The sequence below is a fragment of the Geospiza fortis genome, unplaced genomic scaffold (assembly GCF_000277835.1).
Source record: "Geospiza fortis unplaced genomic scaffold, GeoFor_1.0 scaffold155, whole genome shotgun sequence".
NCBI lineage: Eukaryota > Metazoa > Chordata > Aves > Passeriformes > Thraupidae > Geospiza > Geospiza fortis.
Window position 1 is genome coordinate 84,071 of NW_005054592.1, and position 25,925 is coordinate 109,995.

Here is a 25,925-nt window from a genome sequence, read left to right on the forward strand (position 1 = left end):
TCCATGGATGCATCGAGCAGAGGCTATACCACTGACACAACATGGACTGCTCTAGCTCTTACCCTGACCACCTGATTGCTTCCTAAGCCATGACCACAATAGAAACTTCAGTAAAATACCTGACTCTCCACTGTGACCTGTTACACATCTTCAATATAATTTCTGTTGTTTAAAGATCATTTTCCTCTCTAGAAACACAATGATGACAGAAAAGAAGGTTTGATTTCAGATTGCTGCTTAAAAATGTTCATATAAAAAAGTTCTTCCTGAGAAAAGAGTAGGGTTTGGTTTTTTTTAATTTACTATTCAATATGGAAGAGTTTGGTGGAAATACTGCATAGCAGATGTACCAAGAGCTGAGTGTCTTAAGTAACTGGAAGAGAAGTTTGAATCTGACACAACTGGAGCTGAGACTCTCAAGCCCCTTCCCCCAGGTTCTTGTTAGTTTCTGATAGGAATGAAAAACAATAAAGCAGACAAGAATCACATAGTGTTGGGATGGAGGTTTCCAGGAATCCTAGGGAGAACAATTTTTAATGCCCATTATACTCCAGTGTTGCCTAAAGAGTAGTGAGAATTTGAGTTCCACCAAAAAATCTTCATTTTTTCCCATTGTGCTTGCAAGCTAAGTATTTTCTGTTAGATCAAAAATTACAATAGATCATTACTTCAAATTCCCAGGTAGCTCTAATTTATTTTTGATGAAGTCATAACTTCACAGTGTAGTTGAAATTGGAAGGGACCTTTTTAGTTCCTAACTGGATGTGGAATCAGTGTGAAGATGCACTATCACTGCAGCTATTTACAGAAGCCATTGGAGAACTGACAGCCAAAATTCCAGTCACTTAATGAGATTATCCCAAACATTTTTTGATTCCACCATACTTACATTTGAAATACATTGCAGGAAAGAGAATCATAGCAAAAGCTGCCTCTTTCAAATGGCTTTGCTGTTACTTAGTCTGTTTGTTTTGGGTTTTATTGCTCTGCCTCATTTTGGGTGTGTTAATTAAAATGCCTTCCATCACAGGATGGTGCAAGATAGGAATTTTTGCTGTATTCATGAAGTTTGTAAATAGGAGTCAAAAATACAAAACTGTAAACTTTTGAGTCCTTATTCTTTTCATCAAACTTTCCCAAATTTCAGAGAAGAGGAAGGAGAAACATAACTATTCCAAGTAGTGCTTTGTGTTTGGTCCTCAAACTGTCTGTGGAAATGTTGAAATTAGATCATAGGTGCACTTCTAAAGCTGTCCTTACAGATAGTCTAATTAGCATTTTGTTTCGTACTATTTATTAATCATTAACAGTGAGTACTTTTAAATTTAAGAGATAGAATAGCTGCACTAACTGTAAATTCTCCATAAAGCATGCTGCCAAGCTATGGGATAGGCTGGATTTTAATATTTACCATTGGTTTAGGATGATTTAAAATTTCCAGAATTATTAATATGTCCCACCCTTTGGAGGAGCATGAGCATGTAATGGAAATGGAAAGAGTCACACTTAGTTTTGTGGTTTGGCGCCCACAGTGACTAACTCTGCTTGTTTTAATAATCTCAAAAGCATTCCAAATCCTTATGATTTTACTGCAAAAAAAGTCACCAAAGTGGAGAAGGTTTTGTAGAACTATTTCTCCCCTTCCTCTCCCCATACACATGTTAACATGTTCTTATTAAACATTTTTACTTTGTAAAAAAACCAGCATCCAATAATATAAGGAAAAACAGAACAAATGAAAAGAGTAATAAACAAACAAATGTTGATGAGCATTTTAAAGGCTGGTTGCACTTCCTCCCTACTGACAAGTAATAGTTGCCTCTTTGAGCTATGTCTTATATGCTTTTGGAAGTCTATTGCTTACTCAAGGTAGCTCAGCTACTTTTGGAGGCATAAAATTAGCAAGATGGCTTCTGTTCCAGGGCTAGAAACAAAAAAGTTTAATAGAAGGCAAAATAACAAATAGAGAAAAACTGAGTTAGGTGCAAGAAGTTTTTGCTCTTGGTAAAACACTTCACAAAAGCAATTAGTTTCTTTGTTCTCTTCTTTTAATAGTGAATTGTTTAGGCAGACTTCTTGGCTTCTGTCTAATTAGCTATCTTCAAGTTTGAGGTGAAGTCCTCAAAGTCTTATGAGGTGTCTTAGAGAGAAACTTCTAAGCTTCTTTCCTTTTTGAGAGGACAAAAGATAGTTTTGTCACTCCGTCAACAAAGAGCACATTCCTATCCTGACACACATTGAAACTGTAATATTAGGAGTTATTGATTGATGTAAGCACAAATATGTTCTAATTTGTGTCTGGAGACATTGATGATTCTTCTTTTGGCTTTCAGACATTGCAGTTGCTGCACCATATGGTGGAGAGGACAAGAGAGGACTGGTGTACATCTACAATGGAGGAGCAAGTGGTTTGAATGTCATCCCATCCCAGGTCCTGGAAGGGCAGTGGGCTGCTCGCACTATGCCCCCCAGCTTTGGGTACTCCCTGAAAGGAGCCACAGATGTGGACAAAAATGGATATCCAGGTCCTCTGCTCCAAATGGCACTTTGCAATAACTCAGTACAGCCCCACCCTTGAGCAACAGCATATTTCACAAAGCAAGGTGTAATGTGTGGGGTGTTTCCTTTCTTTCCAGACTTGATTGTTGGAGCCTTTGGTGTTGACACAGCTGTTCTGTACAGGTAAGGGTCCCTCTGTGCTTGTACCTGAGTGAAAGCTCAGTAGAGTTCTGGAGCTACCAAAGAAAGCAGGATCAGGGAAGTCTGAAAATCTGGCACCCCACCATCCAAACCTCTGGAGGTGAAAAAACACTATACTGCTTTTTTTACTGAGTAAACCTGTCTGCTGCCTAAAATTCATCTTTCTCAGTAATATGTGGTCAGGAGAAAACATAAATAAGCTGTCTTCAAGGCTTTCTGAGTGACAGTTTTCTAGATTCTGGTGCAGCAGCTGCAAGCTGTTACACTGGAATCCCAATATTCTCATCCCAGCTTGCTCATTTTGGGAGAACATGTTGGTCTGTGCTATAAGTAGATAGGACTTCCTCTTTACACAGTTGTCCATGTTGTGGCTGATGGAAATGAAAGGGCACAGAAAAGCTTCATTTAGTCAATGGTTGCTTGTTTTTCTTGTGGTTTCAATAAATACTGTGTGTTTGTGTACATTGCACAATTTGATGGGGGGGCAGTGTCAAACATGGTGTTGAGTGCTCTTCAAGAGGATGTTTTCTTTGCAGGGCAAGACCAGTTATTAGAGTAAATGCTGCCCTGGAAGTTAATCCAACCATTCTAAACCCAGAAAACAAAGCCTGTTCACTGGAAGATGTAAAAGTGTCTTGGTAAGCAGAGTATCTATGTTTTCATTTGAGGGGAGGGATTTCTTGGGTTCTAATTTTGTAAGTTTCCAATTTTGAAAGGTCTCAGGAAGTCTAGTCAGCTAATTAAAAAAAAAAAAGGACAAACACAGATTTTTCTGAAAGAGCAAGCATTACAAAATAAGAACTCTCTGACAGCAGTTGGAGGAGCAGCACTGTCTTTAGATGCCAGACTGAGTCCCAAAAACTGCAGAGACTGCCAGGGGTCCCTGTTGAGCAGAGTAGGGTCTTCCCAAGACATCAGCACATCCCATGGTATTTGCAGTGTTTTACCCACTAACACACACTGGGGCAATGATCTGCTCTGTAAACTGATTTTGCTTCTGGTTCCCAGGCTATTATCCCAACCCACTTTCCCCTCCTACTGCTAACTTTCTTTTCAGGGTCAGTATGATAGGTTTATAAATCAGACCCATCTGATTACAGAAATAAACATTCCAGTCCACAGGTGATTGTCCCTAGATGAATCAAGACTCCAAAGCTTTGCACTGCCTGCAGTTCTGCCTACTTATTAATAGATTATTGTTTCTCTTCCATCAATAGAAAATAGCTTTTGGGAATAAGCTAGAGTCTCAAAAAGAGGATACATCAGAAAAGAAATAAATAGTGAGGAGTTTTAGAAGAAAATGAGAGAAAAGTGTGGGAAATTATTTTTTTTTCCTCCCAAACAGCTTCAAAGTGAAGTTCTGCTTAAAGGCGGATGGCAAAGGAAAGCTCCCCAACTCACTCAGTAAGTTCTGCTCATTCAAAAATTGGAAGTTGTGTTGCATTGTTTGCAGACAGGAGCACTGGTGGTGTTGTTGTCATGACAAACAGCTGGGTGCCCTTTGCAGCCACTGCTGCCACTTGGGTGGCATGTACATCCATGGGACTCTTCAGCAGGCGTTTTTGGCTGCACTGGTGTAGAAGTCATTTGACCAGATCTGAGACTTTAAACATATGTTCAACTATGTGGTTAACCAGTCTTGGAAAGCCCTTTGTGTTTTACAGAATTTACAGTAACTCTCATTGAGGGGATTTTCAGACAAGAATATTCAAGTATGTGCATTGCTGGGCCTGAGAGATACAAACAAGCCACAGGGAACTTGTCGCATCCTGTTGAGGTCATGACTTTCTGATTGATATCACTGACCCTTTTCATCAGATTCTCAGATCACAATCAGGCAAAGATTAACTTAACAAGTGTTTAAGTTCTCTCCAGGAGATTTTGTAGTGTGGCAAGCAGGTAGTGTCTACTCATTGCAAAATCTTTTCCTTTATTTTCTGTGGCACGTACCGAGGAGGTGTGATCTTGGGAGGCTCATATGAATATCTGTTTTGTATTACAAGTTTTATTATCTATATCAAGTATTTCAAGTAATTAGATTAGCAATAGCATTTAAAAATACAAAGGTTATGTGCAACATTGCTTTAAATTTTTTAGTGGAAAAAATTCTAACTCTAGTTCTTGCTGTTCTACAGCAATTACAAATTATAAATGTATCTGTGTTCTTGGATATTTCCAGTGTTTAAAGAGAAAGCAGAATCCAATTTAGGACAGCAGCAGTGCTTGAGAACTAATGTAGTGACAGATTTTACATGGAAAGAACTGGAGGTTTTAAGAGGGGCAAGCACTAGGTTTGTGTTGTATTTGAAATCAGTGTTCATCTCAGTTTCTGAGGGAATTCTGCACTGTGTTCAATGGAATGAAACATCCCTAACCCAAACCCTTTGGCTTGGCCAGATTTCCAGGTGGAGCTGCTGCTGGACAAGCTGAAGCAGAAAGGAGCCATCAGGAGAGCTCTGTTTCTGCACAGCAAACAGCCCAGCCACTCTAAGAACATGACAATTACAAAGGGGGGCAAAATGAACTGCGAGGAACTCGATGCCTTCTTGAGGGTAAGCAGCCATTCATGTTCTAAGCAAATAGTTTTTGGTGCTTTGTCTGTTATAAGTTCATTGTGTTAGGTGTTTGAAAAAAAAAAAAAACAAAGCAACAAGAAAAAACTTTGTTTTCAGTGGATGGACCTGAAATTACTAAAGGCATACATCTGTCCTGAATTACTGCTGCTGTCACAGCATGAATGATGAATCTTCTTGTGTCTAAGGTCCTGGTCCCTAAATGCATTGGAAATTCAATTCAGGACTTTGTTCTGGACTTCTTGGATAAGCCATCCAGGCACCAAATTAGCTATAATTTCCAAGAAACATGAAAGTCAATAAGCAGAGGTGTCCCCTCTACTTTGGAGGTTAAAAATGGAAGAAAAATATGAACCTGCAACTGACAAGCCAAAATAAGCAAGTAGCAGAGGAGATGGAGAAAGTTGAAGTACTAAGTTTGTTTTTCTCTTTCTGTTTTCATCCCCACAAATGTGAACAGATGCTAAGACAATTAAAAAGTTTTAATCAGTAGAAGAAACACTGTGTGTAGCTATGTAAGTTCTATGCAGCTCAGATTTATCTCTGAGCACTTATAAATCAAACACAAACAATACTTGCTTCCCACTAAAAAAAACAAATAAAAATGCTGGCAATCATTAAGATTCATGGAGGGTGGGTAATACTTTCTTTGACCTTACTTTTGTCAGTGGGTTTTATATGGAATTAGACATCTCAGATCTCTGGATTAGTAAAGATTTAGCACATTTCCACCTGATATTTTCATAAAGAAAGTAATGACACATCACCTGTGTGAAATGATCATAAATGGGGTGCAAAACTGGTTTAAAACTGTAGGTAATCAATAAGTTTCTGCCCACAGAAGGCATCTTCTGAAATAAGATCCTGAAGTAAGCTGTGCTAGAGTCAGTAGTTTTCATTACTCTCAGAAAGGAAGCAGAGTTTACACTGAGCAGATCTGTGGCTGATGTAAAGCTAAGAGATGTAGGTTTGTAAGTTCTCTGAAAGGCAGGATCAACATTTGATAAGCAGAATGATTTCAAATGAACAGCATGAAAGTCAGCAACTTCCAAGTGCCAAGTAATAATTTTAGGAAGGAAAAATTGGAAGTCCAAAGATGAGTATCTCTGAGGGATCTTAGAAGCAGGCTGAGGTTGGTCTGACAGGAAAGAGCAGAGTTGTGTAGCCTTTAGGCTCCTTGTTACTGGATTTCCATGACTTAATATTGATGTATGCTCCAGTTTTGCATGTTTTAAACAGGCATGTTACTGCTAAAATTGTGCAGGTTTTCTGACAAGAGATTTTCTGCTTTGAAAAGAGCTCAGAAGTTTTCATGTTTTGGCCTCTCCATTTCTACTCCATTTGAATTGTGATTGAAACCTTTGGTTTCCTCAGGATGAATCTGAGTTCAGAGACAAGCTGACTCCCATCACTATTTTCATGGAATATCGTCTGGATTACAGAACAGCTGCAGATGCCACAGGATTGCACCCTATCCTCAACCAGTTCACTCCTGCCAACATGAGCAGACAGGTACCCTGCTCACACAGCCTGGGATCAGAGAACTCAGAGCATTGCTTCATCTTAGGGAGAAAATCAGTTAGAATAGTCCTGCAAGAGTTAATAGTCAAGGCTTTCATCCATTCTCATACCATGCTGCTCTATGTACATTATGTTTTCCCCTGTAGTTCTATTAAGGTAATATAAATAGTTTTTCTGCCCTTTTTTACAAATTTTTTACACTTGTTTGTAAAGAGCATTAATCCCTTAATATGAAGGGATTGTTCAAAGTATGGAGAGATGGTTAAGGTTAAATCCTAGAATTGCAGTAGGGCAGGATGAGGCACAGTGTCCCCCACATATAAAAACTTATTTGTTCTCTTCTGAGATTAATGGCATGAAAACACTTCATAACCAGCTATGTGGAATTTTTTAATGTGCTGGTGAAACAGTATTATTGAAGATGTATGTTAGAACAGATGAAGGAATTACTACAACAGTGTGTGTTGGATTTTTCCATAGGCCCATATCCTGCTGGATTGTGGGGATGATAACATCTGCAAACCAAAGCTGGAGGTGTCAGTAGAAAGGTAAATACATGACAAAAATACAAGGAAAAACAATTTCCCTACCTGAAGTCTAAAATTCAGTAACTGGTAATACTTTTGTTTAAGAGATGTGTTGAACTAAGTAGGACTCCTGATTGCATGCAATCTAAACTCAGGTTTATATGCTTTAAAGAAAACCCATTTTCTGCTTTGGAACCTAATGCCTTTAGCATGTAATGCACCACTCCCATTCCCACCCTAGCCTCCACTATAAGTAGGCCATATTTATTTATTTATTTGCTAAGCTGGACATATGTAGTGAGAATAAACCACTGCTAGCTGCCATTGTATCTCTGTTGTGTTGTTTAATGTTAGATAGACACATGAAGATGTGATTTCATCCAGCAAGGAGAGGAGTAGGGTTCTCTTCTCATATGTATGAAAAACAAATTGTTGTTATTGGTAGTATCTTTTATCAAACCTGAAACAAAGAAACAATTTGTCAGTGGTAATTCATTCATGAGTCAGCTTTTTTTTTTACTTTGTGTGGCCTAAACCCTCTCTTGCTGGATTATCTCATAATCTGTTTTTTAATGCATTATAGCATATGGATATTGTAGATAGGACACTTCACAAGCACTAATTCATGCAAACACCTCAGTATCACTTGACATCAGTGCAGATACCCTGATGTATGCTTGTAGTTGGTGAAATGAAAACACTTTGTTTGCTAAGATAGTCTCTTTGTGTCTGAACCAAAGGTGTTGCAGAGATCTTGGCTCTATTCTGTGTAGCTGAGCCTTCCCTTGAGTTTTGTTATAAATATGTGCTTGTACCTCTGCAAAGTGGGCCTGCAATTCAAAATGTGCACAGGGATTTAGCTGCCCATAATGGTTTGTTCCTCGTGAGAAAAAGGTCTTTGTGGTTTTTTGTTTTGTGGTACATTTTACAGGCAAGATTCTTACAAAAGAACATGTAATACTTGCTCCATTTGTACTTACTTGATCCATGTAATACTTAATCTATTTGACTGTAGACTTAGGGTTTTTTAAAAATACCTTAGAGCTCTCCTGAAGCAAAGGCACTGCCTCCAGATTTCTCTGGTATTTTCCTGAAATTTCAGAATGTCTCCTATTTCTCTAAGTTCAGCCACTTCCATGCAATCTAAAACCCCAATGCAGAGCTGATTTTCACACTGTTTTCTTGCAGTGACCAGAAGCAGATCTACATTGGTGATGACAACCCCCTGACCCTGATTGTCAGGGCCCAGAACCAGGGGGAGGGAGCCTATGAAGCCGAGCTCTTCGTCGTGGTTCCACCCCAGGCGGATTTCATCGGCGTCGTTCGCAACAACGAGGTGAAATCCCAGCTGCTTCTCAGGAGTCATGCTTCACCTGCTGCTGGGGAAATCTCTAGTGGCTTCTATTATTTCAAAGCACTGAAAAATGATCCATTTTTTCAAAGCCCCTCTCTTTTATAACCTTGAGAACATGTCTGTCTTGTATCAGAAACATTTGTCTCCTTGGAGTCTTCCATACTCAGATTTTATTTCATTTTATTACTTGGCTGAGACATGATATTAAAATTAATACAGCATATCTAGGACTTCTCTCCAGACTTTCATCCAGGTGCTCAAATGTAAAGAATGGCATTCCTTAGTGTTTCTTTCTGGTTTATTGCAGGCTTTGGCCAGACTGTCATGTGCTTTTAAAACAGAGAATCAGACTCGCATGGTCGTTTGTGACCTGGGCAATCCCATGAAAGCAGGAACTAAGGTAAGGCTTGGTCCAACAGGTGTCTGATAGTCACCCAGGGGGCAGGTGGCATTTTCCTTAATCACAGCAGTGTTTGGGCAGGAAGTTTTCTCCCAGGAATTTAAGATTACACCTGACATTTAGCCGCCCACATTTGGTTAGTACAGCAGTAGTTGGTTTTAACTTTTCAGCTAAATTAAAGGCTGGAAGGAGTGTTCATGAGTTTTGTGATGCAACTCAAAATGAGTCATTCATTAAATAGTGGAATTAATGGACTTTGGTCCCTCATGAATTTTTTATATTTATCTGACATGTATTTTTTAGGATATAATCAAGAGCTAGCTCACAACACTTCTTTCCCGTAGTTCATCTCTTTTCTGCCTACTTTCATGAGGAAGGAGCGAGTTTTGTTTCACTGAAAGCTCTACAATTCTACCAAATGTAGCTGAAACTGGAAGAATTAAAAAAACTGTTAGTGAGACAGATTTTAAGGTGATATGACATAGTAAGTCTTATTTTATGAGGAAATGAAGTGAAAATCAGTCACAGTTATAACAATTTCATGATGCTTTTTTTCTAAGAGCCATCTTGTACAGATAAATAAATGCTATTTCCAAAGTCTTTTGAAGTGTATCAAGCTGAACTGCACAGACATTAAAGCAAATATGAATTGACTTAGACCAAAGCTTGGGAATTAACTTGGAATCATTAATGTGTTCCCTGCTCTTTAGATTACAAAATTTTTTGCAGTACCTGGGAAGGCTCAGGTATGTGTAGAAATGGCTGAAGTAAGTGTGGGGAGGAAGATACAATCCTTATTTTGTATTTTATGGCAGTGATGCTGCCTTGGCTGGACATACAAGAAGGCAGTACATTTCCAGCCTGGATGAACTGGACAACTTGAATTTACCAGTTCTGTGTGTTCTCTCATCACCAGGAGTCTCAAGCCATTTCACTGCAGTCTAATAGCACTGAGAAGCTTTTATGGTGTGTTTTATTGTGCTTCCAACTGAACCACAGTGGTTTTGTTTCCCCAGCTCCTGGCTGGCCTGCGTTTCAGCGTGCACCAGCAGTCTGAGATGGACACCTCTGTCAAGTTTGACTTGCAGATCCGGAGGTATGGAAATCTCTGGGGGTGAACCTCCCCTGGGAGAGGACACACACAGCAAATAGACTGCAAACCAGTACCACTCTGACCTAATTCTCTTGTCTTTGCATCATAATGACTTGAAAAATAGCCACACTGAGTTAGGTTTTCTAAAATACAGGAAAAAGTAAGAATATTTGTATGTGCGTATCACTGTGCTCTGCTGACGCTTGTGGTGTCACAGAATGACTTTGGGTTTACATCCCTCTTTTAAAACTGATGCTTGAACTCTGAATTCCTTCTGATGTAAAACCAGAATTTGATGTATTTAGAGGAGGAGAGTCTTTCAGGGCAGGCAGTGTATGGAGCAGTCAGAGCAGAAGCAACCTGCAGTGAACCATCACATCTGGGGTGTCTGCCACCTTCCTTAGGCTGACCGGGGTTTCATCTGAAAACCCCTGACACCAAAGTTGAAGATTCTATGGAATTTAAGTTTGCAATATGTGAACCATCACAGCAGCCAGCCTAAGAGTCTGAAAACTAAATGGAACAAAGCAGTAGTGTTCCTGTTAACTATCAGATGAGCACTGTCATATTAATCTGATATAAAAATCAGAATTTGTAACTTCTGGAGATGATATTTAAGGCTGGAGATGTGATCATTAGGACTATCTTTAGCCAATGCAGTTTTATGTTGTTTTTAATGGACAGTATGAATACACCTGTTTTGTTTCTTCTCCATGGTGGACCAAAAGCACTTTTTTTCCTATTTAGGGGCTTCATTTTTTTAATTTAGTGAATAAATTAATCTCATCCACATATGCATGTGTCATATATGGGAGTTGGGAAAGATTAAAGCTACCATTCTATCTTAATGATGGAGTGTTTTGCCATACCAACCAAAGGCCTTGGCACATGAAATATTTCTTTAATCTCCCACTGCTGTCTGTTGAATTTTCCCTTCTCCATCAGCTGGCAAGGTGTGCCAGTGGCATGGGACTGTTCTTTGCAGAAGTGATCTGCTCTGGGGTGCCTGTCACCTTCCTTAGGCTGCCAGCAGTCACATGCTGCTGTCCCAGGGTCAGGAACAGTCAGGGAGGCTGCTCAAGCCATGCTTGTCTCCTGATGGAAGAGGAGGGAGGTTCCTGTAGTGTTTCAGGCCTTTTGTGGAGGGAAATTCCTTCTGTGACTGGTGGGTGCAGAAGGGTGAGCAGAGGTGCCATGGAAAAGAGTAATCACAGTTCACAGCGACAGGCATCACCAGGGATTATGTGGGACAGCTTTTAGGGATCACACTGCTTGTCTTAAACTCACAAAGCTGGATCTGCAGTGCTGGCTCAGTTCCTAGCAGAGCAGGTCTAGTTTCTAAAAGAGTTGAGGTATTTACAGGTCAGGAGGAGAGCACTGCTGCAGGTGTTTGCTGATTACAGCAGCACTGAAGAATGATCAGAAGATTCAGGATTCTTTGTAGAGGAAAGTGTTTGGTTGGGGGAGACAGAATAACCAGATGTGTCAAAGGAGATCAAAATTCTGCTCCCAGCACCACTTTGAGGGGGAGTGTCCCCTGTATTTTCTTACATGAGAGTTGTAGGACAGAGTCAGCATTAACTCTGTGTCCTTCACCATCCTCTCCCTGCTGGGGCTCCCCCACACTCTGCAGAGGCTGGGGCTCCATGCATTTAGGTGAGAACTTGCTGGAATCTGGCCCTTACTTTTTAGCAACTGTGCTGTCCTACAGGGGCTCAGGAGTCATTCTATGTTACATACAATTACTTTCAAGTGTGGAGGGGTTTTTTTTAATTATTGCTTATTTCATTTAAGAATTTACCTTTTATTTTCCTTGCAGTTCCAACCTGTATGACAACCTGAGCCCAGTAGCATATTATCAGGCTGACCTTGCTATTTCAGCAGCTGTTGAAATTAGAGGGTAAGCAATACTATTTTAATAAACACTTTTAAGGAACTTTGCACATCTGCTTCTTTATATTCACTGAACTTCCTTTCAGGTCTCAATAAGTTTTCCAGGATGGCTTAGGGAATTTTGAATCATAAAGACAATATGGTTTTCTCTAGCCAGCCTTTGGATTTTTGGATCTTAAATAATTCTAAATAATGACAAAATTTATTCCAAAAAGGAATATTGTGCCTCCATTACTAGAGATATTTTTAGAAGAAGAAAAAATCACCCCTCTTGTTTGTAGTTTTACATTTCTGAAGGTCACTTTTGTCCTGCACAAACTGACTGGGGTTTCATCTGAAAACCTCAGAAACCAAAGTTGAAGTTTCTATGGAATTTAAGTTTGTAATATCCTTCAGTCTTAAGCATAGTATTAATATTGTAATGACTTGGTGACTCCATCACCTCTACTTCCCACCTGAAAGTCCTCTTGCCTAACCAGTTACCTTGGATTCCTGAGTCATAATTCTTTAAATTTTCCACTACATTCATTATTGTGACAAATTTGTTCAGTATCTGAGAGGTGGGGGATGGCACACTGGAAGAGCATGATTGGTACCTTCATTGCTTTCAGGGCTATGCCGCTAAGGCTTTACCAATATTTCTCATTATGACAATATTTCACACTGGTTTTGTTTGGATGATGTGTGTGTCTTTTTTTTTAACATAGAGAACGGAACTGAACATTTAATACTCAAAGCACTTCTGTTCTTTCAGGTTTTATATAGAAGATGAAGGAGTGGATATTGTATTTTAAGCATGTTGATTTTTTCCTTTAGATGTCCTATAGAACCCCATTTATTTTTTCATGCTTGCTAATGACACCTCCTTTGCTCTGCTGTTTAGTGTGTCGTCCCCTGACCACATATTCCTTCCCATTGCAAACTGGCAGCCCAAGGAGAACCCTGAAACAGAGGATGACATTGGGCCTCTAGTTCAGCACATCTATGAGGTGTGGAATTACTGCTAATTTCTGTGACATGGTTCTGTGATAAATGAAAATAAATCTTTTAGTGTAGCTTTTCTCTGGAGTAAATTATGATTTCTTTTCTTTTTTTATTTTACTTTTTTAATGCCAGGCCAATAACTGGCATATCCAGGAAGGGGTGGAATGCCTGAAAATAGTGTAACAGGGCTTGATTACCTGCCTAACTACACATATTTTATTTTCTTGCCCTTTGAAATCTAGATAAAACATTCCAAGTAATGTGAGCACAGGAAATGGCTCATGGCTGTAAATTATTGTACTTATCTGTTCTGAATCACTACTCTGAAGTATTTTGCTGTGAAAAAATTTAAGTATTGAAAATATCCTTTTAAGAATTATAACAGATTTAATCTAGATTGTTTAGTTAAGCAAACTTACCAAGAGAACTGTGTGAATAATAATAGTTAAAAGCACTTTTAGGTAAAGTTTTGATGCTGCTGCCATAAGTGGTTGGGGGTGGGGGTAGTGGCAGTATCACATTTGTGGTTCAAATATAAAGTAACAATTATATGCACATTAACAGAGAGAGTAGCATTATTTATTTACATCTGTAAATTTTATTTTCATAATCAGCTGAGAAACAATGGTCCAAGTGCATTCAGCAAGGTGATGATGACTCTGCAGTGGCCTTACAAATACAAAAACAACACGCTGTTGTACATTGTGCAGTATGAAATTGATGGTCCCATGAACTGCACTTCTGACATGGAAATCAACCCACTGAAAATTAAGGTAAGCAAGACTTTCCCTTTGAGTGGACTGAAGTATGCTTGGTTGTTTTGTGAGTTCTCAAAATAGCCAAATCCCTGAAAATATGACAAACTGAGATAGTTTTTCATCTGTGGCTGATGAATAAGTCTACACTTTTCCACACTACTTGTCAATGTATGTAGCAGGTGAAATAAAATGTGGACAGCAGCTCAAAATTATCGACTCAAAGATCAATTTGTCTTGTTTCTTTTATTATGGGGTTTTCTTCCTTTTTTTTTTTTTTTACTTTTTAACTTCAAGGCTGTTCTATATGAGTTCTAAGTCCAAAGCAATAGAGTTATAATGAATGTGGTCATGAACTGAAACCTAAAACAAACCAGGTGCTTCTGGACTGTTTGTCTAAATTTTCTGTTGTTCTTTTTTTTTTTCTTGAAGAGAATAGTATTATTTTTTATATTGCATTTATCTATTCATCCAAAGGTCACAAAGGACAATAGAGTTTACCTACCACTGCCAGCAAAACGTGGGACTTACAGAGCAGAAGAAACTCCTTTTTCCTGGGCTGGTCTGGGCAAAGAAACACCAGATAGAGCCCAGCAAGTTTAACTGAGTGTAAGGAGTTGATTTCTAGGGTAGTTTAGAACAAGCAATAAAAGTCAGAGTGTTAGTTCAAGAAGAAGTCAGTGTGTTAGTTAAGGAAAATGTCAGTATGTTAGTTCAAGTGCAAAAAAAGGACTGAGGGAAGATATTCAGTGTATAGAACAACAAAGAATGCTTGTGAACCTTTGATAACCAAACAGAAACTTCAGTGAATATATAAATACAACGTTCCTGTGCTTCTGCTCTACGATTTGCAGTGATTTATTTTCAGCCGGGGTCTGAAGAATGGCTAGGATAGAAAGAGAGAAAACTGCAGTTTGGTATTTTCTTGGCCTTCAGCTTGAAGTCTGCAGTGTACTGAGTCATTGTTTGTGTTCCCTTGGTGTGTGCTAGATTTCTGCTTCCAAGGAAGATGAGAGGAATGACACCCTTGGCAGGGAGGAGCAGCGTGGGCACCGCGTCAGCCGGAGGGACGTGGCTGCTGTGGAGGGGGACGTGCACACCCTGGTGAGCTCTCAGCACGGGGCTGCTGGCAACACACCTGCACTCCTGGGCTGCCAGGAGTCCTTAAAAACAAATCTAAGGAAGATTTTTCCCTCCCTAAACATGATTGGAAAAAAATCTCTAATAGGAAATTAATATATTACCTTATCACTGCCTTTGTAACTGCAAGCTATGAGTAATTATCCAATACTGGAGGTTACTTCATGTATTTTAATAGTTTAGGGTGCTTTGCCAATGTAGATATGTGGGTAAAGTAGTACCATTAAGGAATTTTCAAATATTTTCACACTTGGAACATCCTTCCTATTTTTATACACAGGGCTGTGGAACTGCTGACTGTTTAAAGATTGTCTGCCAAGTTGGCCACCTGGAGAGGGGAAAAAGTGCAATATTGTATTTAAAATCACGCCTTTGGACCCAAACTTTCATGAATGTGAGTGATTGGGAATATTCTGTCGCTGTTTCTGAAACATTTAAAGTTGTTTTTGTACCCACATGCAATACTAATTTTGTTTTTTTTACACAGAAAGAAAATCAGAATCATTCCTACTCTCTCAAATCGTCTGCTTCCTTCAGTGTTATAGAGTTCCCTTATAAGAACCTTTCCTTTGAAGATATTCATAATTCTACAGTTGTAAGTCATTTGCATCCCTATACAATCACTTCAAAATTAGTGCAAAGACATTTATTGTTGAGTAACACTGTTATGACTTGGTATAATTTTAATTTAATCAGCTATTTGTTTCATGTATTTATTTCAGTTGTACACATACAGCTGAAGGTAAAACAGACTGGAGTTGACAATATGTGTGGCTTGAAAGACTTAATTGAAAATGAAAAAAATGATGGTGAACAGTCCTCCTGTTCCTGTTAATGCCAGTGTTGTTAGAGAAATGTTTTACCTGAAATTTGTTTTCAACTGTAGTAGCACTTGCAGCTTGAATAATGAACTTTCATTATATTATATGAAGCACTATATATGAGCTTTATATGTGAGGGTGGAACAAAAAGACCTTCTGTGCCATGGGGGGTTTCAAAGGGAAAGGAGACAGGGTGCAAACAGAAAGGAAGATATATTTGGGCTGGCAGATTGAAAGTTTTTGGTAAGCATTATAGGATTAAGAGATCTTAAGGAAAAGATAGAAAATGATTATGATTAACTTATTTTTAAATATGGTTTCTAATGCCTGTTATTAGCTGGGGTTTTTTTTCTCTCAAGCCTTGTGGACTTGATTTTTTTGTTTCAAAATATACTGCCTTTTAAGAAAAAAAAAAAAAAAAGAAAAAAAAAAAAAAAATGAAAAGCCCTTAATTATCTTTCTCTAATTCCAAAATATTTCCAGATTCCTAAGTTTTACTGAAAATCATCAAGAGTTACAGAAGACATGTTGCCATGTTACCACTGATTGCAAGAAAGCAAACCCAGGCAAAACAATCCCCAACCCCCTACTATAATTTAACTTTAAAATCCTATTAAATTTGGGTCAGTGAAGTCTTTATGTCACCAAGAATCTATGGCTTTTCATTCATTCTGGAGGAAAAAAGTAATTTATACTGGCTTAAGATTATCATCATGATAGGATAAAGGTATACAAGATTGAAAATGCATGGATGAACTCAGCATGTCACTGTGATGCAAAATGCGATTTATTGTGTTTTTCTGTCAGGTTGCTACAAATATTACATGGGGCATTCAGCCCCAGCCCATGCCTGTGCCAGTGTGGGTTATCATTTTGGCTGTGCTAGCAGGGTTACTGCTCCTGGCTGTTCTAGTGTTTGTCATGTACAGGGTAAGTTCTGTGTCTGGGGGGTTTTGGTATCATTTGCTTTTCCCTACTAGTGATGTATTATTTCATATAGTACAGGCACTTTGCAGAAATGCCTTGCTCCCCATATCATCTGAATCTGTTAAGTTTTTGGAATAACTGTAAAAGCTTCTCAGCTTTGTCAGGAAGAAGCTGAATAAAAGAGCATGTCTGTGATGGTGCTGAACTCAGTTTAAGTTTTTAATATATTAAAAATATTTACTGTGGACATTACCACATTTACTCAGGACATTACCCAGTCCAACACCCCTGCCAGGACAGGGTCACCTGCAGCAGGTGACACAGGGACACATCCAGGTGGGTTAGGAATGTGTCAGAGAGACAGACTCCGTGCCCTCCCTGGGCAGCTGTTCCAGTGACCTCACTGTGTGAGGTCAAAAATGAGGGAAGAGAGTGAAAACACAGCTTAATCAGTTAAGATCTGACCATGAAGGAAAGAGAAAGGATGTGTGTGTGTTCTGCAAGTCACAATGTAATTTCTTCCTTGTTCTCTGAATCACAGATGGGCTTTTTCAAACGTGTGAGGCCACCTCAGGAAGAGCAAGAAAGAGAGCAGCTGCAACCGCATGAGAACGGGGAGGGAACATCAGAAGCTTAAGCAGAGTTTTATCTGTAAGACATTCTGAAGTGTACACTTGCCTACATCTTGGTTACAAATATTGGCTTCCCCCTCCATGAGCAAACACTCACCGCTGCAGAGTTGCTGGTCTCAGAAGGCATCAGCACTGTGTGCAAAACAAGGGCAAAACACTTAAAGCCCCCTCCTGCATTAATGCTGTTCCTGCCTGCCACTAACACACCTGCACTGACCCCAGGGGCAAACTCCAGTGACAGCAGTGCTGGGATTCTGCTTGCTGGGACACAGGACACGTCATCTTTTCTGGTTCATACACTGACTCTCCATGAATTGCTACCCAGATTCTGCATTTGCCCTTGGAGCCAACAGCCTCCAGAGGTGCTGGCTGGATTCCGTGGCTGGATTTGGTTGGTTTTGGTTGGAGTACACTACATTTCATTGCCTAGCTCTTGAAAGTCAGTTGCACAAAAAAAAAAAAAAGATGAATGTAGCTTGTTTTAACAGTACTGAAGAATGTTCTTTACCCATTAGCTCTGATGATGATTTTTTTTCTCCTGCTCAAGAAATAGGAAATATTCAGTGGAATCATTCACAACTGATACCTGTTCTGCACACCAGTCATCTGTCTTGTGGTTTCCCTCTAGACCGTACAAATACTGTTCTCCAGGTCCTGGGTCTCCTAATGTAGGGATTGAGCCTGCAAGCACCAAGTGAGGGATAGAAATCTGGGGCTGATGTACTTTCTGTGGGACTTGGGGAAAAGATTCAGGGCAAGATCCCAAGACTCTGCTCTGTATTTCCACAGTGCAGGATCCACGTGTTCCACAGAGTTCTTGGCTCCATGGATGCATTCATGCCCTGCCAGGGACCAAATGCTGTGCTGTGGCTGCCAACAGATGTGTCTGAGAAAACCCTTGATGTCCACAAGTCACACCTGTGCAGGGTTTGAGGTGAAGGCTGTAAATTACTTGGATGGTATTTTGGTTTCTGGAAGAGCACTGGGGGGACACTGTGGCACAGGTTACCTGGTGCACTGCAGGGAAGCTGTCAATCCTCACTTTCCCTGCTTGACCATGCCCAGGGTGCAGGATGGAGTGACACAGGGGCTGTTCCCACCAGGCTCCCTGCCAGCCACGTCCATGGATCCAGATTACACCTGCACTTCAGCCACTCCCACACCTCCCTCACCTCCTGCCCTCAGAGAACAGTGAGTCCAATGAAGCAGGGAAGAGCTGGCAGTGCACAAGGGTTCAAAATGAAAAGCTGATTTGGCTTGTTTCATTTCACTCATTCATTGTTTCATGGGCTTGTTTCATTGGATTCATTCATTGTTTCAGTCCCTGCATGTTTCATTGCACAAGACATTTCATTGCACAAGACATTTCATTATGTTCAATGCATTTCATTACCAGAAAAGACACTAAATATTCTGATTCATTGATGGTTTTTTAAACATACCAAAAGGTCAGTGGTTAAAAGCCATGGGTTTGCATCACTCTCAGCTTATTTCCCTCACCACTGGTGTAGTAAAAGGTAACTTTTTACACTGATTGACACTAGAACATTGTCCATGCATTTCAGTAGACAAGGAACTGCAGAGCAGGAGGTTGTTCAGCTTGCAACCACAAGTTGCACACATCCTACAGTGGACATACCTGAACCATTACTAAGATGCCTGCTATGAGATGTGTTTATTCTCTTTCCCAAAAAGAGAATAAATTACACTATAAACTCCCTGTGTGCAGCCAGGCACACAAAGGAAGACTTCTACTGTTCTTACACCAGTGAGATTTCTATGCAGACAAGCTCTTGAAAGGGCAAAAACTCTGGTTTGGTTTTGTACCTTGGGGTTTTTGTTCACAGCTGCATCTCTCCCATAAATACAGCAGTGCCCACTAAACCCAGAATTTTCTGAAATAAGCAGTTTGTTTCAACTCTGATTTCTGCATCCTTTCAGGGATTTAAAATCCACCAGTGGCTTTTGTTGTGAAGTCCATTCTTAGTTGCTGATCCATGATGGCATCTGAATCCTTAAGGCAAAGAGCACGGAGTCTGGGGGGGCCAGTATGTTCACCAGGTATAGGCTTGCATATTTATCCATGTACATGGGTTGGGTTTAGACAGTTTGTTTAGATAAAATTAGTTTACATGAAAGGGTGTAGGGCATGATTCTGCTTTCACTGAACTTTCAAGGTCTTCAGTGTGGCCAACGTCTTATTTTTGTCTTTATTTTTAGTATTGTTACTAGTAATGTAGTAGAGAACCAGGAGTCAGGCTTTGATCCTGGCCTCAAAATGTGACTTTGGTAGAGCAGCATTTTCAGTTTCTTACATGGGCTTGTGGTTCTCATGCTTTGTCAGCTGATTATCTGTGTGCAAGGAGCTTGGTTTTACTCAGCCTTAATCTCAGTAGGGTAAGAGGTTTAAGAGACTGCCAGACAGATTATAGCTCTAATTCCTCCATGTGTGCTTTCATTACATGTACACTCCATGGTGACTTGAAATTTATTAGACTACTTGCATGTGTAGGCTTTATTAGGAGGTGAAAAAGAGTATTTAAAGAAAAATCATGGTCAAGATCCCTCCTGCTCACATGGATGGGATACCATAGCATTGCTAATATCAGCGCTAATTGCATCCTAATTTTACTGGAAAATCTCTTTTTGCTGATTTTCAGGATAAGAAGGTACATTTTATTGGTACAACTACTGTAGCTATAGAAAGTATCTTCCATTTTTGAAGTTACATAAAGTAAGACTTATTTAAGTGATTTTTATTTCTTGCCTTCTGCTGAAGGATGAAAACAAATAGTTGCTTCTTTCATGTCCATCGATTTCCAGTTAGGTTAAAAAGACCACAGTAGCATATGTAAATGGAGTATACAGGTTATTTAGTGAGCATAGATGTAACACCTCAAATTCAATTTAAAGTAGCATTTGTGTTTCAGGGAGATTCCAAACTGGAAATTTTCCTGAATGGGGGTGCAGGAAACTTCTACTAGTGTGTTCTAGATTCAGCAATAAGAGTCCAGGTTATGTTTGTACTTGTGTCAATATAAATTCTATACTGACTTACAGGCATTGATGTATTCTTACAGCAAGTACTGTAGAAGGAGGTTAAAGCTTTTAAAGAAACGCTAGAAAAGGTATTTTAGAATGAAATTAATGCCTTTGAGTCAAAATTGGTATGCACATGGCGCATACTGGAAGCATTTAAAAATACAGTAACAGAGAATTAGCCTTCTTTTGAGAGCTATGTTTCAGGAGCAGATTTTTTATGAATATAAAATCAACAGCTATGTAATTATTTAGACAATAAAAACATTTTAAAAGAGCTATATCTTTTATAATGAAATATGAAATTATGTAAGTACGCCAGTTTGCAATTAATGCAGCATCTCATGATCAATACTGAAAAGTGATTTATATTACAGAATGCATATTATCTATTACTATATTTGACAATATTTAGAAAATGTAAAACAAGGAACCTAATTTATAGGTTTACATTTCTTTCAAGAAACTATGAAATTGTGGAAATAGCTTTTGTTTAAGCATGGCTGTAAAGTCAAATATGGGCTACATTTATCAACGTAATTTGAAATCTTTGAATAGTTTGCCAACATTGTTTGCCAAGTTATCAGAGGTTTTTTTCTGTTTTAAATCTTCATCTACACATTGATCTCCAATTCAGATAATGCTTGTGGAAACTTTCTAAAGTTTACTATGTGTGCTCTTTCTTTATAAAACATTTATTCCAAGCAAAGGTATTAAATATTTAGTTACTTCTAAACTTGAGTCCATGCTTAAATAGTCTTAAAGGATATTTTGAAAATACTTCAGCTATAGACAGCATGCTCTTGGTGATTTGAAGGAATCATGCTGCAGTTAGATTTTTGCAGCATTTGGGTTTGTTGTTGGTTACCCTGACAGAACCCTGCAGTATTTTTTCCTCCACCCACCCAAACAGTCTCAGAGCAGCACTACACTGGTGAAAACCAGTTTTGGTCTTTGGTCCAGCCTAACATGACCCTTTGAATGTGATTCTTTGTGTCCAGTGCTGCTGGCTGTTAATGAGCTGGGGAGAAAAAAAAGTATTTTATTACAGAAAAACAGGACTCTAAAAAATAAAAAGGGTAATGGCAGGGCCCAGAGGAGATGATTTTGGTTTGTTCCTGAGGTGTGCAGAGCTCTGTTGGCAGTGGCCCTGTCGCAGCCAGGTGTCACATCTGGGATCATGGCTGGTGCTGAGCTCTGTAGGATCTGAGCTCCTTGGGTGGGATCATGGCTATTGCTGAGCTCTGTGACTCCTGGGGGATCTGAGCTCCTTGGTACTGAGTTTTCAGCCCCCAGCCCCCAGGTGCAATATGCCATGGTCTGGCCTGGTTCACTGCCAATCCTCTGCCCACTTTTGCTGGCCTCAGAAGGGCCGTGGTGTTTCCTTTTTTTGTGAGGACCTTGCAGAGGCAGCGTGCTCACTGGAGGTGATGGATTAATTAATTAATTAATAATGCTATTGGAAGTCTTTGATCACCCACATTGGGTGAAGCTTGGTGTATATTCTAAAGTGTGTCCACTACTAACTCGTGAGTGCTTCAGAACTGGGACCACCTTCTTTAAGGCCATGGTGGAAAATTTGAGTAGAGGCTATAGGATAATGGGGTTGAGTCTGTAGTACTACTGCTACTAGATGTGGTTGTGGTATTTAGGTCTGTTTTTTTCCCAATGTGTAGAATTTTAACAGGAAATCTAACTTTTCATGCAATGACTTTCTCCAGATATACTGCATTAAAGGTGAATAACCTGACCCTTGGCTTTTGCAAAATAATGGAAGATTTCATGTAGCATTTGCATCTTAAAAAATCCTTGTACAGGTTTTGCTTTTCTAGTCCATGAAGGAAACCTGTATTTCCTATGATACAAATATGCTGAAAATGTAACATTTTATTTCTTCATAATGGATTTTTTTCCTTTCTTTTGTGTTTGCTCATGCATTAAATCAGTGGAGCATTATTTGCACAAGCAGAAAATTAACATACTAACGAGAGTGCTGCATTTTATGTTTCTTTGTCATGCAGTAAATACTTGCAGCATAAATGGGAATATTTTCAGTTACTATGAACCTGTTTCAAAGGTCTTCGGTACATTTAAGGAGAGCAATATACATTTGAAGTCACCTTATTTTGTATTAAATTATAAATTGTGCAAAGGAGTGGGTGTTGTGGCACAGTAATTTTGTACTGATATGAAATATATAGCTATTAAAGCTATGGTTTGCTTTTTAACTCATTCTTTTCATCCTAATGCAAATTTGAGTGTTTTTATTAGGTTGTATTTTTCTATGTATATATACAATTTCAAAATCCTATGATTGGGTAAACTGAAAAATGTAATTATTGATTTGATTCTGATATTTAGAATTTTGGAATAAAATACCTCTTAATCAACAGAAATTCTGCTGTAGGCTTGTTTTTGTTTGGGTCTTCTTAGGTGTATTTTTTAAATGCATTTAATTCACCAGAAATATTTCATAATATATGTTTGTACTCCACAATTATGTGCTAAATTCAAAACTTACACTTTTAGGTTCGCACCTCAAGTGGCACCTTGAGTCAAAAAATCTTGTAATCACAAGCAAGAAAAATGATCTAGTCACAGACAATATTCTATCACCATAAAACTGATTTCCAACAGAAATTCCTACACACTAGAAATAAATATTTTAGACTTTATAGGTGCCAAATTGCTGTAGAAAATGGTAACATCTTGTCCTCAGGTTAGGAAAATTCTCAGAGAGCTGGAGTTTCTTTCTTTGTTGTATTTTTACTCTCATTTTATCTCAGTGTTACATTTTTTTCTGAGTACCAGCCTTACTCACCTGTGAGAGTGGGGTGACAGCAATATTTTGTGTCACAATAAAGGCACACATGAGTGTGTTTTATTGATAAAACAAACAGTGAGAAGTAAATGTGATTGTGAACACTTCACAAAAACTCCAAACTAGTGAGTTCCCTGGCTTGCTAGTAGAGAATTTGTTAACCTAAAAAGAGTAATAAAGGAGACAGAAAAGATGAAAATCTGATATTTGTGGTTTAATTAACAACTTCCACCGATGTCACAGTATCTGCACCTGATGTAAGAAACACAACAGCAGCAAACGTGTTTGTTAAAAGCCAAACACGGCTTTTAGCCTTTGTTCAACACACCCTGCAGCCAACACAGGACTGGTTCCTGTTAAATAAGATACCTGCACTTGGGTAGCAGCACAGGGATCACTGCATCTGCCTAGCAGCTCCAAATTAATACATTATTATTGAGAAATTGGTGACAACAGCCGTGTCATTACAGGAACAAGGCAACAGAGTGGTTTTGCAAATTCCCACCTTATGGTGTAGGTAAGATGGTGGCCCATGTCTAGAGATAATTTGGATTTGCACCACTCCACTGGAGCTCTGCTGCTGTGCTTCCACTCTTTGCACGCCTGAATGATGCTTCACTGTGTGCTTTGATCATCAGTTGGTTTGTAAATTAATTGCTAATACATTAATTCTTTACTGCATATCAGTACATTAATATTTCTATATCCCTGGTTCAGGCATTCTCAAGAACATTGTGAACAATTGGAAATATTTTGAAAAAATATTTATAGGAACTTCTCATCAATAGATTGTCTGATCTGGATAAAAAAATTAAGGTTAGTGCTGTCAGCTGCCCATCTTCTCACCAGGTATTCCACTAGAATCAATCTGTTCTACTGCATCTTGCTGATAAACCTCCTGAAAGTCTGGTGCTGAATTATTACCCCTCGTGACAAACCCACAGGATGTGCCAAGACGAGGTTTGCAGAACACGAAAGCACAGAACAGACCTTGAAAATGTGAGAAGAATATTGACACTAAAATACCCCACTGTAATTGACATTATTTGTAATTTTACGTGCAGACCAGGCCTGTGTGGTACTGCTTTTGAGAGTTTTGCAGAGTTCACATAGATTGACATTTCTGTGTAATTTCTGCACACATTTTCAGCCCGGCAGAAGAGCAGATGCCAAGTTCAGTGGTTGATGGCAATGGTTGTAATTTGTTTGCAGTTTAAGGAGTGTGTAGCAACCTTTTAAAGACTGCAGGAGTTACTGCTGGACACAATTCCTCAAGAGAATACTCAGGTAGTTGAAATAAATTACTACAAACCTTCATTTCTTCAAAGAAAATTTATTTTAGAAGAAAATTTTGATTGTGATTGTATTTTTGCCTAAATGAATGTTATTGTGTACCCTAATTTTTCCTAGTAATTTTTCTAAATGTAGTACAGACAATTAATTTCCACATGTTATGCCCCATTTGGAGCCATTTTCAAGAAAGCTTTTATCACACATTTAACAGATTTCTTTCCCCCCAGAACTTTATAAATGAATAATTGTGCATATTCATACCATCACCATTAATTTAAAATGTTCCAGCTGCCAAGTTGGTTCAACTATTCCTCTGCAAATAATTTACATCTCGTTAAAAGCTCACGTCTGCAAACATTTGGGAATGAATTTGTGATCTGCCACACCCTCAATCACCAGACAAATTCCCGAACAAAGGAAGCTCAGAGCAGCAGCAGCAAGTTTTCTGCAGGTCCCTTTCCTCCACCTGGGACCTCACAAGTTGCAGAGAATCCAAAATTAATTCAGCTCTAAGAGTGGCTGTGCAGGAACAGCGACTTTTCCTTCACAGTGCCCACATAAAAGGTTGAAATAGGAAGCTGGGAGAGAGGATGTTAATTAAGCAAATAGGCACTGAGCATGTGTGCTAAACTAAAAAAAGATTTTTTTTTTTCTTTATGAGCTCCTGGAGGAGTTTCCCATCAAATAAATGATTATTTGTCTGGTTTTTGTGGTTCTTTGCTTTTTTTTCAAGAAAGGTCCTACAAAATGAAATCAGGTTTTCATGGCAAAGGTCTTTTTTGGTGCTGATTAAGAAAAAGAGATTGACAGATTGACAACAAAGAATAGTATTGAGAAGTACCTGCTGAGGAGGATGTGCATTTCCCACCACCTGCAAGCAGTGACTGCTCCAAAATGGTGCCAATGGACTACCAGCAACTGCAATAAAAGCAAATTGTATTTTCTATGTTAATCCCAAATCTATTTCAAGTCATTGTTAATGGCAGTGAAATAATTACATTGTACTGTACAGAATGACATGGGGGCGTAAGGAAGTTTTTTTTTCAGATTTTATAAGAGATATGTTGAAAATATGCACAGCAACCTATCAGTTCTTCCTTTCAGTATGGGCAAATTTATACCCTGCTATAGTTTGTTACTTTATTCCTCTGTTTCTCTTTCAATGAAGAAATTTTCTGCAATCTGAAAATGACAGGATTTGGCCTAGTATGTTATAGTGTCTAAAACAAACTTTTTATTTGACTGATCTTTGTTTTGTTAAAAGGCAATTTGAGTAATCTTATACTTTCCAAAGAAGTTTCTATTCACCATTTCAACATCCACTGAGGATTTAGTGTTAGCCTGTTCTGTAAGTGCTTACAGAGAATGGGATGTTGGATCCCTGCAATCCTGGCACGGGCTCGCTCATCCCCACCAGTGTGAGACCCTTGTGGGGTGATCCCAGTGTGTGCT

General features: G+C 39.0%; 1 protein-coding gene across 1 annotated transcript in view; it reads left to right on the forward strand.

Moving 5' to 3' along the window:
* ITGAV (integrin subunit alpha V) overlaps window positions 1-22,755 on the forward strand; it is a 54,076-nt gene extending 31,321 nt beyond the window's left edge. The window contains exons 13-30 of the mRNA XM_014310820.2: window positions 2,334-2,525; window positions 2,637-2,682; window positions 3,237-3,338; window positions 4,046-4,104; window positions 5,098-5,252; window positions 6,648-6,785; window positions 7,275-7,342; window positions 8,510-8,657; window positions 8,983-9,075; window positions 10,092-10,171; window positions 11,988-12,068; window positions 12,945-13,050; window positions 13,660-13,818; window positions 14,791-14,904; window positions 15,221-15,334; window positions 15,428-15,535; window positions 16,569-16,691; window positions 17,230-22,755. Coding sequence (XP_014166295.1) covers window positions 2,334-2,525; window positions 2,637-2,682; window positions 3,237-3,338; window positions 4,046-4,104; window positions 5,098-5,252; window positions 6,648-6,785; window positions 7,275-7,342; window positions 8,510-8,657; window positions 8,983-9,075; window positions 10,092-10,171; window positions 11,988-12,068; window positions 12,945-13,050; window positions 13,660-13,818; window positions 14,791-14,904; window positions 15,221-15,334; window positions 15,428-15,535; window positions 16,569-16,691; window positions 17,230-17,325 — 1,982 coding nt within the window. The 3' untranslated portion in view covers window positions 17,326-22,755. The remainder of the gene's footprint in view (window positions 1-2,333; window positions 2,526-2,636; window positions 2,683-3,236; window positions 3,339-4,045; window positions 4,105-5,097; window positions 5,253-6,647; window positions 6,786-7,274; window positions 7,343-8,509; window positions 8,658-8,982; window positions 9,076-10,091; window positions 10,172-11,987; window positions 12,069-12,944; window positions 13,051-13,659; window positions 13,819-14,790; window positions 14,905-15,220; window positions 15,335-15,427; window positions 15,536-16,568; window positions 16,692-17,229) is intronic.
* The last annotated feature ends 3,170 nt before the right edge of the window (window positions 22,756-25,925 follow it).